General features: G+C 31.3%; 1 protein-coding gene across 1 annotated transcript in view; it reads right to left on the reverse strand.

Moving 5' to 3' along the window:
* The window catches only part of LOC143248727 (dedicator of cytokinesis protein 7-like), a 60,700-nt gene that overhangs the window by 43,733 nt on the left and 601 nt on the right, over positions 1 to 16,366 (reverse strand). The window contains 13 exon segments of the mRNA XM_076497391.1: positions 1,226 to 1,506; positions 2,712 to 2,805; positions 3,699 to 3,895; positions 4,403 to 4,571; positions 5,024 to 5,086; positions 5,383 to 5,532; positions 6,056 to 6,122; positions 9,937 to 10,022; positions 10,728 to 10,952; positions 11,797 to 12,022; positions 13,465 to 13,536; positions 13,845 to 14,023; positions 14,607 to 14,697. Of these exon segments, the coding sequence (XP_076353506.1) occupies positions 1,226 to 1,506; positions 2,712 to 2,805; positions 3,699 to 3,895; positions 4,403 to 4,571; positions 5,024 to 5,086; positions 5,383 to 5,532; positions 6,056 to 6,122; positions 9,937 to 10,022; positions 10,728 to 10,952; positions 11,797 to 12,022; positions 13,465 to 13,536; positions 13,845 to 14,023; positions 14,607 to 14,697 (1,900 nt within the window).

Consider the following 16,366-nt stretch of genomic DNA (forward strand, 5'->3'; position numbering starts at 1 on the left):
GCCACGTCAGTGACTGTGGGAAAGAAGAACCAAGCGTACTGCTGGCCACGTCAGTGACTGTGGGAAAGAAGAACCAAGCGTACTGCTGGCCACGTCAGTGACTGTGGGAAAGAAGAACCAAGCGTACTGCTGGCCACGCCAGTGACTGTGGGAAAGAAGAACCAGTGACTGCTGGCCACGTCAGTGACTGTGGGAAAGAAGAACCAAATGTATTGCTGGCCACGTCAGTGACTGTGGGAAAGAAGAACCAAGCGTACTGCTGGCCACGTCAGTGACTGTGGGAAAGAAGAACCAAATGTATTGCTGGCCACGTCAGTGACTGTGGGAAAGAAGAACCAAGCGTACTGCTGGCCACGTCAGTGACTGTGGGAAAGAAGAACCAAGCGTACTGCTGGCCACGTCAGTGACTGTGGGAAAGAAGAACCAAGCGTACTGCTGGCCACGTCAGTGACTGTGGGAAAGAAGAACCAAATGTACTGCTGGCCACAAAAACAGACAAAATTAAAGACTACTTCATTCTATGATGCAAATTAAAGCAAAGCACATCTTTCACATTGTTATGAATAAACAAAAACAAATTTTTTGAGAATCATTTAAACTTTCTAATTGTTATATATATTAGTCTAATTTTCACAACAAAATCCACTAGAAATGTTGAAAAAGTATTTCAACATTAAGAAACTCTGAGAAAACAATTACATTCTAGGTGCTAACACCAAATGTTAATGCTCGTTTAAGCCATACAATGTTTACTTCATCTTTTAAGTGTCTGGTGTCCTTAACAGATATATTTATTCTAAGTTTCTAAGTCTAACAACATAATAATTATCCCTTACTTTAAAATTCAAAAAAAGCTAAGCTTTAATTAATTACTTTAAACTTTATTTCAAACCCCTGAAATTCACTTTCAGTACAATAATTATGATGTGTTTTACTTGATATTGTGTAAAACTAAAGTACAGTAAACCATCTTTCCAAGATCAAGTTTCAATAACTGTAAGTGACAAACATGCCATCACTACAATATTTATTCAAGAAATCAAATATGGCTACTTCCATTATTGTGAGCCTTGATAGAATATTTTTTTTTTCAAATCTGTGTTTAATGAACTCTAGATTACTTGTTAAGATTAATGAGAATTAAAACAGAACTGAGATATCACTACATGCAAAGTGCTTTTGTCTGTTTTTGTACAAAACCACTAGAACAACAGGATTTACTTACTGGCAGAGCACAGTGTTCCTCCTCTCCAGCCATGAACTGAACCTTACAAGCTATATTACGAGCTGATCCTGGTCTGTTAGTAAAATTCAAGTCTTTTGGATAAATAAACATCAGATTTTGATACACGTAGTGGGGCACAAAAACTTCCTTTTGAGGAAACTCCATCAATTCTTTTGTTGGTCGTCCTTTTTCGTCTGGGTAAGGATGAAGACGAGTTAAGTCCGACGTCAAACAATATCTGACTTCTTCTGGACATGGTGATATGTCCAGTTTTAATGTTCCTGCAAGAAAAACTGAAATGTTTTATACTGAATAGGATAAAGACAAGTCTGACATTAAATAATATCTGACTTCTGGACATGATGATATGTCCAGTTTTAATGTTCCACTAAGAAACACTGAAAAGTTTTATACTTATTAGAATGAAGACAAGTCTGACGTTAAACAATATAAAAATTTACTGGTCACTCAAATCCACAGCAGGAATGAAAGGACAATCACTAGTTAGCTCTGAATGTTGGATGAAATTGGCCAACTTCTGACATACTAGAGCTGTTACGTTGTAAACTCATAATCAGGACTCTTACCCATTGGACATGGTCAGTAAATTTGCTACAGCACTAACATCAACTGTAGTCTTGACCACTTGAAGTTGTGAGAACATAATTCTCACAATAAAAAAACTGAGAAGATAAATAAATCATAACTTTCCATGAAAATGGTAAATAATAACTGAATTTGAAAAATTAAGAAAACAAAAACTTCAAGAGAAGTTAATCAAATCAAAAACAAAATTACATCTATTCAATGAGACTGCCAATCAAGAAGTGATTAACAGTTTAAGATTAGGAAGGGTGCTAATTATGTTAAGGGTTGCATCATACTCATGTGGAGGATTACTGCATAATCATTTGCATGTTAATATGAAGATATTTCAAGTTAATATATGTGAGAGTGAGGGGGAGTGTTCAGATTAGAAGTGAGCAAAAATTTGAACCAGTATAGGGCAATATAAACTGATAAAGCTTTATGTGAGAAGAGGTAAGATATTGTATTGGAATTTATTTTAATCTGTGCATTTTTACTTTTAATATGAAAAGCAACTTTCTCTCAGACTGACTAGTAAAGACTGCAAATTCACAGATAAATTTTTAGTAAAAATACCTTTTGATAAAATATGATTCTTCTTATCCAACTGTGTTGTAACATTTAGTAACAACATGCCAAGTTCTATGAAGATACAGAATTCTAAATTATAGTAAAGATTGTTACACATGATGTAAAACAAGTTTTTGTTAAGAGTTAACAAAAAGTTTCCCCCTTACATTAATGTCTTTCAACAAAAAAATTCATCCAGCATTTTAGGAAACATTATGATGGTAATTATATCTCAAACTTTTCTGTGGTTGTTCATTTCCTACTGTGTATTATAAAACAGTTTTATTTACTTCAGACAGTAAAGACTAATTCTAAATGTTAGTCTCACCTGGAATACATTTGAGTCTTTTTAAAACCGATGAAGATCGCTTCAATTCTAGCAATAACTTGTAAAGGTCTTCGTCTCTCAGACGATCACTTTCCTGTTGAAAAATAATTTCATCAAGGTATTACAAAATTATTACAACATGTGCATTATTGTCTTTTACATAGTGAATATGTGCTACAGAAATGATACAATCATATACATTACTGTTTTTAAATACCAACATGTGTGACAGTAACAATATGATCACATATATTACTGTCTTTAAACACCAACATATGTAAGACATTAGTAATGAAACAATCACATGCATTATTGTCTTTAAATGATAACAAATATCTAAGACAGTAATGAGTACATTTTAGAGATTAGTAACAAAGTGGGAAAACTGATATTATGCCAATACACCATCAACTTAACATTTTGAACAGTAAATTATAAAACATAACTAAATGGCAGGTTTCTATCACATTACCGTATGCCTCATTTATTATTCTTTTAAAGAAAGCTAAACTAAAACCAATTTTACTCTTGTTGAATAACATTAAAATTTGGACAAAGAAAAATTATATCATATCATTAACATCTGAAACACTTGAAGAAAACAATTTGTTATTAAATATAAATGGTCTCAATATCCAATACAAAACATATCCTTTATAGTCTTGTAAAGATATCAGAAGAATCAAAACGATTCTTTTTACAAAAATAACACTTTAGGGTTCCTAGCTTCTACTGATTTTCTGTAAAATATTCACCTCAGAGTGTAAACACAGACACTAATCTGTTATTAAGAAAGACTAATTCTGATTTCATCCCAACAACTTGAAATTCATGTGTTTAGCCAGAAATCCACCAAGTACCTTATGTCACTGGTCTTTAAAATAAAGCCTTAATAATTGCTACAACTGTTATTGAAAATATTTTAAACTGTTATGATTTGAGAGAAATCTTCTTGTTCTCAAAAATAAGAAATTGACTGATAAATACTTGTTTAAAAAAACTGTTCACGGTTAGTGTCACTGCTCGGAAATTGTCTAAATTTGAGCCAAAGTCATCAGGTGACCAGCTTCTTCTCTTCTCACACCCACTCCTTCTTTCAAGAGAACCTCGGCGACCTAGTGACCCAGAATCTCCAGCTGACTTCTTACGAAAGTTTTCCAGGGAGTTGTTGCTTCCTTTTCGATCTAAACAAAATAACCCATCATCCTTGCAAGTTTTTGAAGTTGGAAATGTTTAAATCTAATAATAGCATCTTAGTGACAGCCTGACGATTAAGTTAATAAAGCATTACTAATTAAATGGTGCATCGTGGTTTCAATATGAACAGTTTTTTCCATGAAGGACAATAAGACAACCAGGTGACACAACAGTATAATAAACAAACTAAGATAAGAAAAAGAAATTACAGGATTAACTTATGCATCAGGTTACAACCTAACAACACAAAACAAAAGAAAATTATTGAGAAGTAGCAACCCTTAGAAGAAAAAAATGTTTTTTGTACTTTAAAAATAAAGAGAGAGAAAGAATAGATAAAAACTGAAAAAAGGGTTCAAAACTTAGCAAAAATCAAGTGATATATTCTTTTTCATGAACTCCTGATGCTTACATTTTGACTGAATAAAGTATTTTCATAATGTAGAAAATGAATATTTCTATCAAAACTGTAAACTATGAATGAATATGCTCACCTAAGCTATTGGACCTACTGCCATCTTTATTTGATCCAGAATCTCTGTCTAAACTGTTCACTCCATTGAAAATGCTCATCAGGTAAATGGCTGTCCACGCAAAAGGCATTCTGTATTTCCCAAGCCTGTCACAGCTAGACACAGCATTGCTTTTGACCTTATCCCGATTCTATAAAAGAAAGTACAACTTATTACTTCATGTATCATAAATTTTAAAATAAGTGCATATCCTGAAAACATAAAACAATAACTGTAACTCTATTCCAATTAAAAGTAAGAAATGACCACAAACAAAAACATGGATGTGTTTTGTGGGACAAGTAGCTAACAAAACAGGACAAAAACAATGCTTGTTTATAACATTTATTTTAGTATGTAAATAAATATGAACATAAATAGAAAAATATATTAATTTATAATGTCCTAATACATTATTTCTGACAACTTGTTTTTCATTTTGCCTATCTATCCTATTCACAGTAGTACTTTAACTTAATACAGTTGTATTGTCTCTAACTAGAGAAGAATGTCTACATTTGATATGTCCAGTCATTACACTTTCATACACTGTACATTTAAATTATTTTTATGTTTCAAGTAGCCACTCTGTTCATAACTCACTTTGTCATCTTTCATATATGGTTCAGCACATTCACTGATGTCTCCCTGAAGAACTTTTTCCAGCTGAAACAAAATTTGTGTACAGTTTATGTGCATGAAGAATTAACAGATATACCTCATTTACTATACATGTGAAGATAGTTACAGTTGAGACTATAAGTGATCCCAAAATATAGATTACATTTAGGCATTATTTAAATCTTTGTATTAAATATAAAACATTATCACCATAGCGCAGCTTAAAGAGAACTTGTGTTTAAGCACGATAAATATTTGTATTAAATATATATCATCATCATTGTTTTGTGATAAATTACCTCAGTAAAAACTGTAAGGTAAAGATATAACTTAAAGAATACCTTAACAACTAAGAACAGGTCAGGAGAAGGGTAAGTGATGTTAAAAATACAGGATCGACTAAGAGTTGAGATGTCCTGATATGGAACATGAGAAGAAAGCATCCTCTTAAAAGGCTCTGGATTGAGGTCAAAGCAGAAGTTTTCAGAAACCTAAAATGTACCAAAAGTCAGGTAAATAAATCTTGTAGACGTGACATAGGATTTTACATTCAAAGAAACAGCAGAATATTACCTTCAATTACATCTACAGTTTGTTTTTAAATGTAAGTGAATTAGTAGAAATCTCACGTCAAATAAAATTATATAAGTAACAAACTTGAATTACTAATAATGATAAAGAAACAGATGAGTGACTTCAACCTTTAACCCTAAAATGTTTTGCTTGTTTTGCCAGAATTATTTTCATGGTGTCCTAATAATTACCATTAAACCTTATAAAACTTTCAGTTTTTTTTTTTATAACAGGCAGACAATAACTTTTCAGGGTCTGCTAATGTTTAAGGAGTTGAGGAAGCGAGAGTTTTTTCTGATATTTTATTAAAATTCGAAGTCTTGCATAACTATTAGTTATAAGACATCAAAAACTGATGCACATTTACTATAAAATTATCAATTTATATGCAAAGCCCTTAAACTTTTGTAATTAATTAATTAATACTATTTTTAGTTCTACCTTTTTCTTTTCTTTTGCATCGTATAGTGCCATGATCCCAAACAAAGGTTCAATTTCAAGTTCTAGTCTGGGTAAAAGATAAAAAATGCCTTTATTAATAATAAGACTGACAGTTTAATGTTCATTTCTGTAAAGAGCTATCAGGCACACAAAACATCCATTTTTCTGCAATATTAAAATTATAAACTTAGCTAATATCAGTTTATCAATGAAAACAAACAGCATTTGGTCATAGAAGAAATATTTCTGACACTGTTAATGGATAAGCACTAAGTTGTTTATAAAAATTTTTAAGTGTAGGAACACACTTTTTTTAATGAATACATTTAATGTTAACATATTTTGTTTACATATATAAATAGGTATGCATACACACACACACACACATTTATTTATTCTTGGAGCAAGGTACCTATATGGACTGAAACTAAAAATTATCTTTGTAACAAATAAAGTTAATATACCAGTGTAACAGACACCCCATAATGATTACGATGTAGTGATTGATGAAATGTGTACCCTTTGTGTCATAATCCTAGTAATGTTACATGAGGTTTGGTCAGCTTAGGAGATTTATGTTAGTCCTAAGTAATGAAGAAAAATGCCAGAAAAAAAAACACAACAAAAAAGCATACACAATAATTTTGAATATTTTAACAGAACGGTTTTAACACAGTGCTTGCTAGGCCAAAATATGGATTACTAAAAATAATTATATTTAACTCAAAAGTATTGTAAGGGGTATATCTTTACTTTTCTTAATTTCCATCCAGGACACACAAGTTAATAACAGAATGTAAAACCTTCCTAATCAAATACCACATACTAAATGTTGGTTCACCCAGGCAGCACAAGTTATATGTGTACCATGGTATCAAGATGCTACAGTAAATAACAGAATGTAAAACCTTCCTTATCAAATACCACATACTAATTATTGGTTCACCCAGGCAGCACAAGTTATATGTGTACCATGGTATCAAGATGCTACAGTAAATAACAGAATGTACAATATTCTTAATTACATACTATGTACAAATTAGCAGCACACCCAGGCAACAACTACTTATTACATACAAATTAGTGGTGCACCCAAACAACACAAGTTAAACTTGAACTGTGGCACCAAGACATCACATGCTTGTGGCCATTTTCAAAACAATTCACCAATTATATTTGAGAAATAACACTCCTTCTAATCACATTATCACAACTACAAAGTTCTGATGCAGTGTTAGCACACAGCTGAACCTCTTGATATTAGTGGCTACATGAAAGGGCACAAAAAATTCTAACCATAGTCAGAGCAAAATTTTTTAATAAATGCAACTTGAAGCTAAGCTGTTATGAAACATATCTTGCATGTCACGTTTTAAAATGCAGGAATAGATACTCCTGAGTCAAGCTCATCATGTCTAAGGATGATAAACAACTTTGGAAAAACTAGCATAATAAAGTAGTGCAATACTCGACGAGGCATAAAAAAAAAAAGAGTTATTACACTAACTCACCTATCTCCATAATGCTTAGTTAAGGACAACTCATACCTTTAAATGTAACAAAGAGCAGTATGTAACAGTCTCTTCTTTAACAGTTTTTAAAAAATTAATCAAATATTATTTTAAATGTTTGTCAATAAACTTGGTACAAAAAAAACAGTTTATAATTCTAGTTTTCATATTATCTAACTTTTAACTTACTAATTTCTAAAAGAAATGTGTAAAAATTTCTCATTCTTCATTTTTCAGTGTCACACGATACATTTGAGTTCTAATCTCTTTATTTCCAAATTTTCTAACATCAAACACAGGCAGGCTACTACAATTTCCAACCAATCAGAAACACGATGTACACATAATTACAAATTAAAAACATAAAATTCAAACTATCTACCTTCTTGATTTGCTGAAATATCAAACCAACCACAAACTATTTATTCTGACTTTGTTTATAACCAATAGAAAAAGCAGATTCTCTTCTACATGAAACATACAATTGTTCTTTTGGTCTTAGCAGGGAGAAAATGCACTTGAAAGATATTTCTTTTCATGAGATCATGGTACTGCTGCTTTGCATGACTACTGAAAGTTAACTTGTTTATAGCTTACTTAGAATATTTGGATAAATTATAATAGTTTTGGGACATACCAGTTTGGTAACTGATATATTTCTTGTATTCTAAAAAGCAAATTTGAAAGCTAAATGGATTATTTTTGGGTACCCAAGTTTGAGAAACTCGATAAGCCTTAAGGAAGAATGGCTTCAGGTTTGCTCAAGTGCAAACCAGTTTGATAGCACAGAGATTAATATATATTCTTATTATTTTGTACATTTTTTGTTTCTTGTTATACACTTTTGACAAAAAACAATTAAAATACAAGAATTATAAACTTTTCAGCTTAGCCTAACAAAACTTTAGTTGAATAAAAAGTCTAAAATTCCCCAAGCTTGAGACTAAGCAACATGTACATTATGTTTCACCATATGGTCACATGGTGTTTATAACGTACACCAGAAACGGTTGTGATTTATTGCTTTGTTTGGACACAAGTATTACTGCCCCAAAGGATAACAAATCTCCGACAAAACCATAAGAGAAAAATAAACGTGAAAAGTTGAAACTGTTAAGACACATAATTTTGAACAATTTGATCATTACTCTAGTCAGAATGACATTACTTGTGTTATTTTATGGTTTTCAACTGTACATTGATGATATTTATACTGATGCAAGAATCAAGTACATTGTTAGTTTTAAAGAAAAGAGAGATAAAATAAAAAATTTTCTGAAAACAAAAAACATTCAATATTTTCTCAGAATGTACTAAAGAAATATTGAGTGTGTTTTTTTTTCAGTTAAAATTTTATGAAATATGAAAACTGTAGAATGACAAGTATTTTCACTTTTAACATGAAAATCACTTTTCACCCTGGATATCCTAGTAAAGGCTCTGTAAATTCAGACAAATCTTCCACAGAAATATTTTAGTAAAATATCTGATTATACAACAGTCTTTTAATGTTGGCCAAATGTCTTGAAGAAACTAGAGTTACAGTACAACATGAGAATGTACAGCTTCTCAGGTCCAGGACTGGTTAATGTGTTTGTTCTTTGAATTTCATGCAAAGTTACACGAGGGCTATCTGTATTAGCCGTTCCTAATTTAGCAGTGTAAGACTAGAGGAAAGGCAGCTAGTGATCACCAGCCACTCCCAACTCTTGGGCTACTCTTATACCAATGAATAGTGGGATTAACCATCACATTATAATGCCCCCACAGCTGAAAAGGTGAGCATGTTTGGTGTGAAGGGGATTTGAACCTGTGACCCTTGGTTTACAAGTTGAGTGCCTTAACCACCTGGCCATGCCACGCCCTAATTAATGTGACTGACTCAGTGACTAGATAGTTAAAAATAATTTCAAGTAAAAGCAAAATGTATAATAATACGTCAACCACAGATTAACTGTCATATCCAGTGGTGACAATGCCATTCTTCTAATACCAGAGCTCTTCAGGTCAGAATGAGACAGATATAGAAAGTGCATAAGATGCTACGTATATTATCAAACTGTTAGTGCGAGTTGGATTAAGTTGGTAAAGTGTAACCATGACATTTTATTCATATCAGTATTACATACAAACATAGCAGTTCATTAGCAATAGCAGCACAGACATTCAACAGAACAGCATTTTGGTATTTTGTTTGCATAATGCTCAAATATATATGTATTTACCAATGATAAGGGTGTGCACACTCTTTGGAGAGAATATAATTTAAAATCATTCTAGGAAGGCAAAATAACTAAAACTAGCCCTGACTTAAATAAACACATTCTAATAGTACAAATAGAGATATCTGGTGAAATTTCTAATACTTACTTTAGTTGCAAGCACTTGACTAATATTCTGTGTCCCAAGTGCTGTTTGGGTGTCTCAGCAGGTAGTCTTCTTTCAATCACATCTTCCTGTAAGAAGAAACAGCTTTATTAATTGTACATATACATAAATAAAAATTTAAGTGCCACTGTCTGTTTAATGTACAGTTGATGAGGATACAAAAACATCAGAAACAGAAACTTAAGGGGTCTCAGTTGAGTTCTCCTCCAAACAATGTTGAGGATTATAACAGAGTAAATGAGGATATAAAGTTCATATTATTTCATTGAATATTAATAAGTATATAAATCAGCATGCCTGAAGTTTGAGACTATCATACTGAATTCACCTTTATTTAAACCCTTTCCTTGGAGATGTCATTGATATCCCACAATTCATTCCTTCTCACAGTCAAAATGTTTAACCAAATTACATGAAGGTAAGAATAAACTTCAGTAAACAGTTTCAAGATTTGGCTTAAATATTCATACAGTTTTGATTTACTTTTTACAACATTTTTATATAGTAAAATTACCAAAATTTTGTTGTAAGACCTCTATTTTACAGAAACATTTGTTTACAAAAAAGGGTTGTACAGAAAGGAATGTTTCAACATTTATTTTACAGTTCTTTGTAGATTAAACAAAGTAAGTTTTAAAAATGATAAAATACTACAATATTTCTGAATTAAACATTGTCAAAATGAAGTAACAAATATTATTTTTACTGAGTGTTTGAGATTTGATACACAGTTGTGCACTCAATATCTAAAAGATAATGATAGAGTTAATGACCTCATTCTGAATTCGATAGAGAGCAAAGAGTCCATCTTGTCTGTTTTCACGTCTTTTAAGCTCATTCAGCCTATCTAGTTCATCTGCTGGAGTCCGATCTAGAAGTGAAGCAATAAGTGAATCACACTGGGAGTTGTGTAGATCAAACACACTACTAGCCCAGCTAGCCCGAGGAGTATCACCAAGGTTAACAGATTGTCGATTCGATGGTGGCAGTGACGAGTCCTAAAAATACAATAAGCTCGATGCAATAATAATTTATGTACAAATCAAACTACATCTGTTCTTCCATAAAACATGCTCACAATGAGTTATTCAACGTAAAAAATAAATGAAACTCGTGGATCTACAACACTAACAGTAATTAGTTATTTGGAATTTCATTTTTGAAGTTTAGTAAACGTATAAACAGAAGATAAGCAAACAAAAGCATCCATGAATGTACAGATGCTTACTGTTGATGTAGGAAAAGCCTCATAATTCAGGAAAACTGTTTTAACAGTATTTTTAATTTCAAACAATTTTAAAACAAATTATACAAAAAAAAACTAATAAAATGCTGCAAACAAGATGTTTATTATATTTAATTACACTTTAAAACTTCAAATTTTGCAAGCATATTTTTATGTTATTTATCAGATACCTTAGTAACTAAAGTTCTAGTAGTTGGCTACATTTATGTCTCTATCTTTCCAGTTATGAGGAGTTATTCTATAAAAACCAACAAGTGAATACCTCCAAAAATGACAGATACTAGGCATTAGTAAGTTCACTATCAGATATTAAAAAAATGTATGATTAGATTACATTACAGCTAACTTGTATAATGTTGATATTTTCTTTATATATATAGCACTTATAGACTTCAGGATAAGTCTCAAAGCTTGTATAATTCCATGTTTAGTGAAGTGAGCCAGTCTGAGTAAGTCTGATGAAAAAAAATACACAAATATAATGAAATTAGTATATTGGAACATTGAAATAGTATTACACCACCCACCAATAAGGAAAAAACAACTGATTCACAGAAGACATGTTTGGTACAAGCCAGTTAGCAAAACTAACTCACAGAAATATCTTCTTCATCAGCTAGAGGAGGTTGTGAAGGTAAGGGAAGAGATGGTTGGTTTGAGAAAGGCTGAGATACACCTGTACTTGCTTTATCAGAATCTTTCTCAAGGAAGATTTCATCTTCCAGATCCACCTCAAACTCTTGTTTTGGCGTAGCTCGGACCACTGTGGCTTGCTCCAGTGCTCCATCATGCAGACCACAGCTGGTGCTGTACTGCTGATACCTCGTGACAGATTAAAGAAAACATTAAAGCACTGAAAACACTCTCTACCCAACTTATTTAACTTTTATTGTACATTATACATGCAGTATAAAATATTTAAAAAACAATAATAAAAATATACTCAGTGAAATATTTATTTGATATCCAGGACTGACGTTTTTAACTATATTAAAATTCTTACCAACAATTAAAAATTTTCCTTGATTTTGTTCTTATACAAGAGTGATAACACATCACCATTACAACTTTCTCTTCACATTATCATTGTTGTTTCACTGATTAAGAATTTTTAGTTCTTCAGCACAGAACCAATTTTGGTAGAGTTAACTTACCTTTCTCCTCTGTATTCAGAACTGATTTTGGTAGCACTGTCCTACCTTTCTGCTCTGTATTTAAAACTGATTCTGCTAACACCGTCTTACCTTTCTGCTCCGTATTTTGAAGAAATTTTGGTGGAGTTGTCTTATATTTCTGCTATACATGTAAAATTGATCTGGTATACTTTAAATAGAAATCCATAGACATGTCTTTTTGAGTGGATTATTTTTTTTTAACGTGATAACAACATTTTGACCACTTATCTGGCCATCATCAAGTACACTGTCTTGCAGTAAACACATCTGAACAAAATACCAAGTAAACAGCCTCAGGCCAAATTATATATAAGAGCTTTAAAATCTTAAAGTCCATTTGCAGTTAACCCTTAATCCTAAAAACTGGATAGTTTAGGAGATGATGACTATACACATAGATGAAACACTGTTTTAAAGATTAAAAAATAATAATCAACTCAAAACACTCTTTGTCTGGACTTTAATTCAATTCTGGTAATATTGTCCTATTTTTCCTTACTTTTAAAACCAGTACTGGTAGCATTTTCCTATCTCTTTACAGTTTTATACAACATTTTCTTGTCAATGTTATGAACCTGCAACAAAACCATCACAAACTAAACAATATGATCATGATAAAAAAAAAAAAAAGGCAGTTCAATCTATGAAAATCTCAAATTAATTGTGTTGTATGATACTTGTTGATGTCATAATTTATAAACATGTTTACTTCTTTTTATTAGGCTATGCATAAAAGCTGTGTGTAAGTTATAAATAAATTGTGTAGGATAATTTGAAGAGTTATGTGTATGTTCAAGTTTAAGGTAGATGTTATTTTGGTATCCTGGAAAGCTTGTAAAAACTACTCAAATGGATCTCTCTACTCAAGCAACATTTAACTCCACATGACAGCTGTTTTGCTAGAAGCTACAGATCTTTGTAAAGGTATAATCTGAAATGGTGGTGGTGGTGGTGGGGGGGGAGTCTCACCTGGCGCTGAAGGACATTTGTTTGTAAAGTGTTTAAGGTTCTCCAGTCCATAATGAGTATTTCAAAAAGAAAACATTATCACCTTCAATAGCAGAAAGATAATTGTGAATTTTTTCTTACCTCCTATTGACAAATACCCAGTCTGAAGTATAGCTCTGAATACAGTCACTGATATATGGATCAAGTTCACTCCTAGCCAATAAATAAAAAAATAAAAGGTCAGAGAATTGCTGACTTCAATTAATAAAAGTGTCTACAATGAAGTTAAACTATTACAAATTTAAATTGTATTAAAAATGTTGGTGAATTTCAAATAAACTTCGCTCAAAAAAAAAGAAAGAAAGAAAAAACACCATCTCAAGTAGCTGTAGTTATTCTGTTAGTTAAGTTATTCTGTTGGTTAAGTTAAAGTTCTCTTCTTAATGCTACTTATGTTGCTTTCACTTTTCTGTTTAACCTGTTGCACATCAGTAACAATTTCAAAAAGAAATCCGGCTTACTCATTTTCTTCTGGTATGATCGGCCTAACTGTGCGACATTTACGAGGAATAATTCCAACTTCAATATCATCTGCAGGGAATTCCAACAGATGATGAATTGGGTCATGGTCAATTTGTTCTTGGTGTTGTTGAAGAAAATCTTCAAAATCTACTGGATCCACCACATCACACAATGGCACCTTAAATATATTCAAAAATATCTAGTGAAATAATAGGTTTTGAATTTCATTTACATGTATAAAAACTTCCCTCATTACTTCATGTGTTAGAACAAAATTTGTCACAAAATATATAGTAACTTTACATGGATACTTTTAACAAAAACGTATACTGTCTTCAAAATACATAAAGAAACAGGATACTTGAACAGTATGTTTGATTAAAACAAAAACCAACAGGACCTGCACCTAATATCTTCAACATGTCATAAATATGAAATTTATGTTCTGCTGAACCTAGAGAGATTTTAGGGTTAAGCTAGAATTATATCACACAATCCTCTAATTTTCAAATTCAAATAATGAGAAAATTAGTTGGAATTAAACTATGTCTAGGTTCTGCTAACATATACTTAAATCAAAAATCTTTATACTCGAAAATCAATTGTTTCTTTTTAGAAACATTACTTTGAAGTAATATGATTGACATAGTTAAAGAGTCAAGAACAAACCAACATTTGTGTACTAAACATAGGACACTAGTCAGCTTATTTAAGACATTTTGTCCAAGCAAAAACTACTAAAAGGTTTTTAAAGTACATACACTATTACGCACACTGGATCCTCCTCCACGAGGTATGTCTCGGCCACTTGAAGCTGCTGCAATCTGTCTTCGAACATCTGCATTAGATTGTCTATTTTCCAAATAAAATTCAATTGATTTATTTATACAAAAACTAATAAATAATGTTTTCAGCAGAATTCTCTCTGACACAAGTGCTACCACATAATCATACGTTTCAGTCAAAAAAACAACAGGAAATACAGAATGACAAGATGATAGAGAAAAATCTAATTGTGTTTATATAATTTTTTAACAAACGTATAACCCATACTTTGTTTTCTCTTCATGGTGATGAATGTCAAGTCTAGTAGAAGAGTACTTGAAAAACTACTATCTCTTATTTTCAAAATGGAACAAAAACAATATGTACACACATACATAAACACAATGTTTCAGAAGTAGCTTCCGGTTTTAAACTTTAAGCCATCATTACTAAATGAAAATTACTGAAACTTTGTATACATACCAATTCAATTATGAGGCTTATGATAATATCAAAATTAGTGTAATATGTATATTTTAATTAATTATGTTTTCTTATAGCAAAGTCACCGAAGTGAATCAAACCCCTGATTTTAGCATTGTAAATCCATAGACATACCACTGTACTAGTCAGAAGCTTTAATTAATTGACTAATAATATAGATTAATTAGTTATATGCTGCTATAAAATATTACAAATATGAAAAACAATACAAATATGGTGATAACTAAATCTGCATATTAAACACTGTGTATAAAACTGTATCAACACCTTTACAGCTGTTAAAAGCCACACTGAACACTTATGAAAAGAATTCTGTATTGGTAATTTATTAATAAAATTTAGATACAAATTAATTTTGATATTATCCAAAATTAATATGTATACAAACTATGAGCTATTAAAGCTCAGTAATAATAGAAAGGTTATTTCTATAACCCTTTATATAGTTACATTTTAAAATGTTACACGTACATATAATACCATCAACATGTGAAAACAGTTATTCTTACAAACAGGATGCACACAGAAACACACAAATACAGATATTTACAACTCAAAGTGTGATAAACAGACATACAACCTTCAATACAAAATCAGCTTTACAAAAACAATACAATATTGATAAACTATACAAAGATCTGACTTCAATCAACATTTGGGAAACATTTTGCATGTGAAGTACCAAGCTGACATTAAGAAACTACAAGTGCTTTCCATAAAATAATGCTGCATTCCATAATTTTATAGTAGTATTAAAAACATCCTATAAACAATTGTTACAACAGATTACAATCTTCTCTATCTTTTCAAACAAATATTTTTCTTCAGCACTTACATTGTACTAGATACTCCTTTGACACAATGCTGAGTTTTCCTATCATCACATATAGCATTAACATAATATTGACAAAATTCCTGGGATCCTTGTTTTAAGGCTTAGGCCTACTATGATGTCCATGTAAACAATGGTAGGATGAAGAGTTGAAACAGAACAATTACTTCTGAGTTTTTTGACCATTTGGCCATATCATCACTTTAACCCTTAAACATCAATTGATAATGTCCACCATTTAAAGGTTAAAAATAAATGTTTTCTGTTAAAAACAGTGTTTCAAAATTTTTATAAGTATACATTTCAAGCCTAAATATCATCATAACCACATATCCACTTCAGTTAAAAAACTTTATTATAATGATGTTTAAGGCACAATCTGAGAGATGCACAAACAGATTAAACAGAATTGTCAGAAAC

Source organism: Tachypleus tridentatus, chromosome 4 (assembly GCF_004210375.1).
Source record: "Tachypleus tridentatus isolate NWPU-2018 chromosome 4, ASM421037v1, whole genome shotgun sequence".
Taxonomy (NCBI): domain Eukaryota; kingdom Metazoa; phylum Arthropoda; class Merostomata; order Xiphosura; family Limulidae; genus Tachypleus; species Tachypleus tridentatus.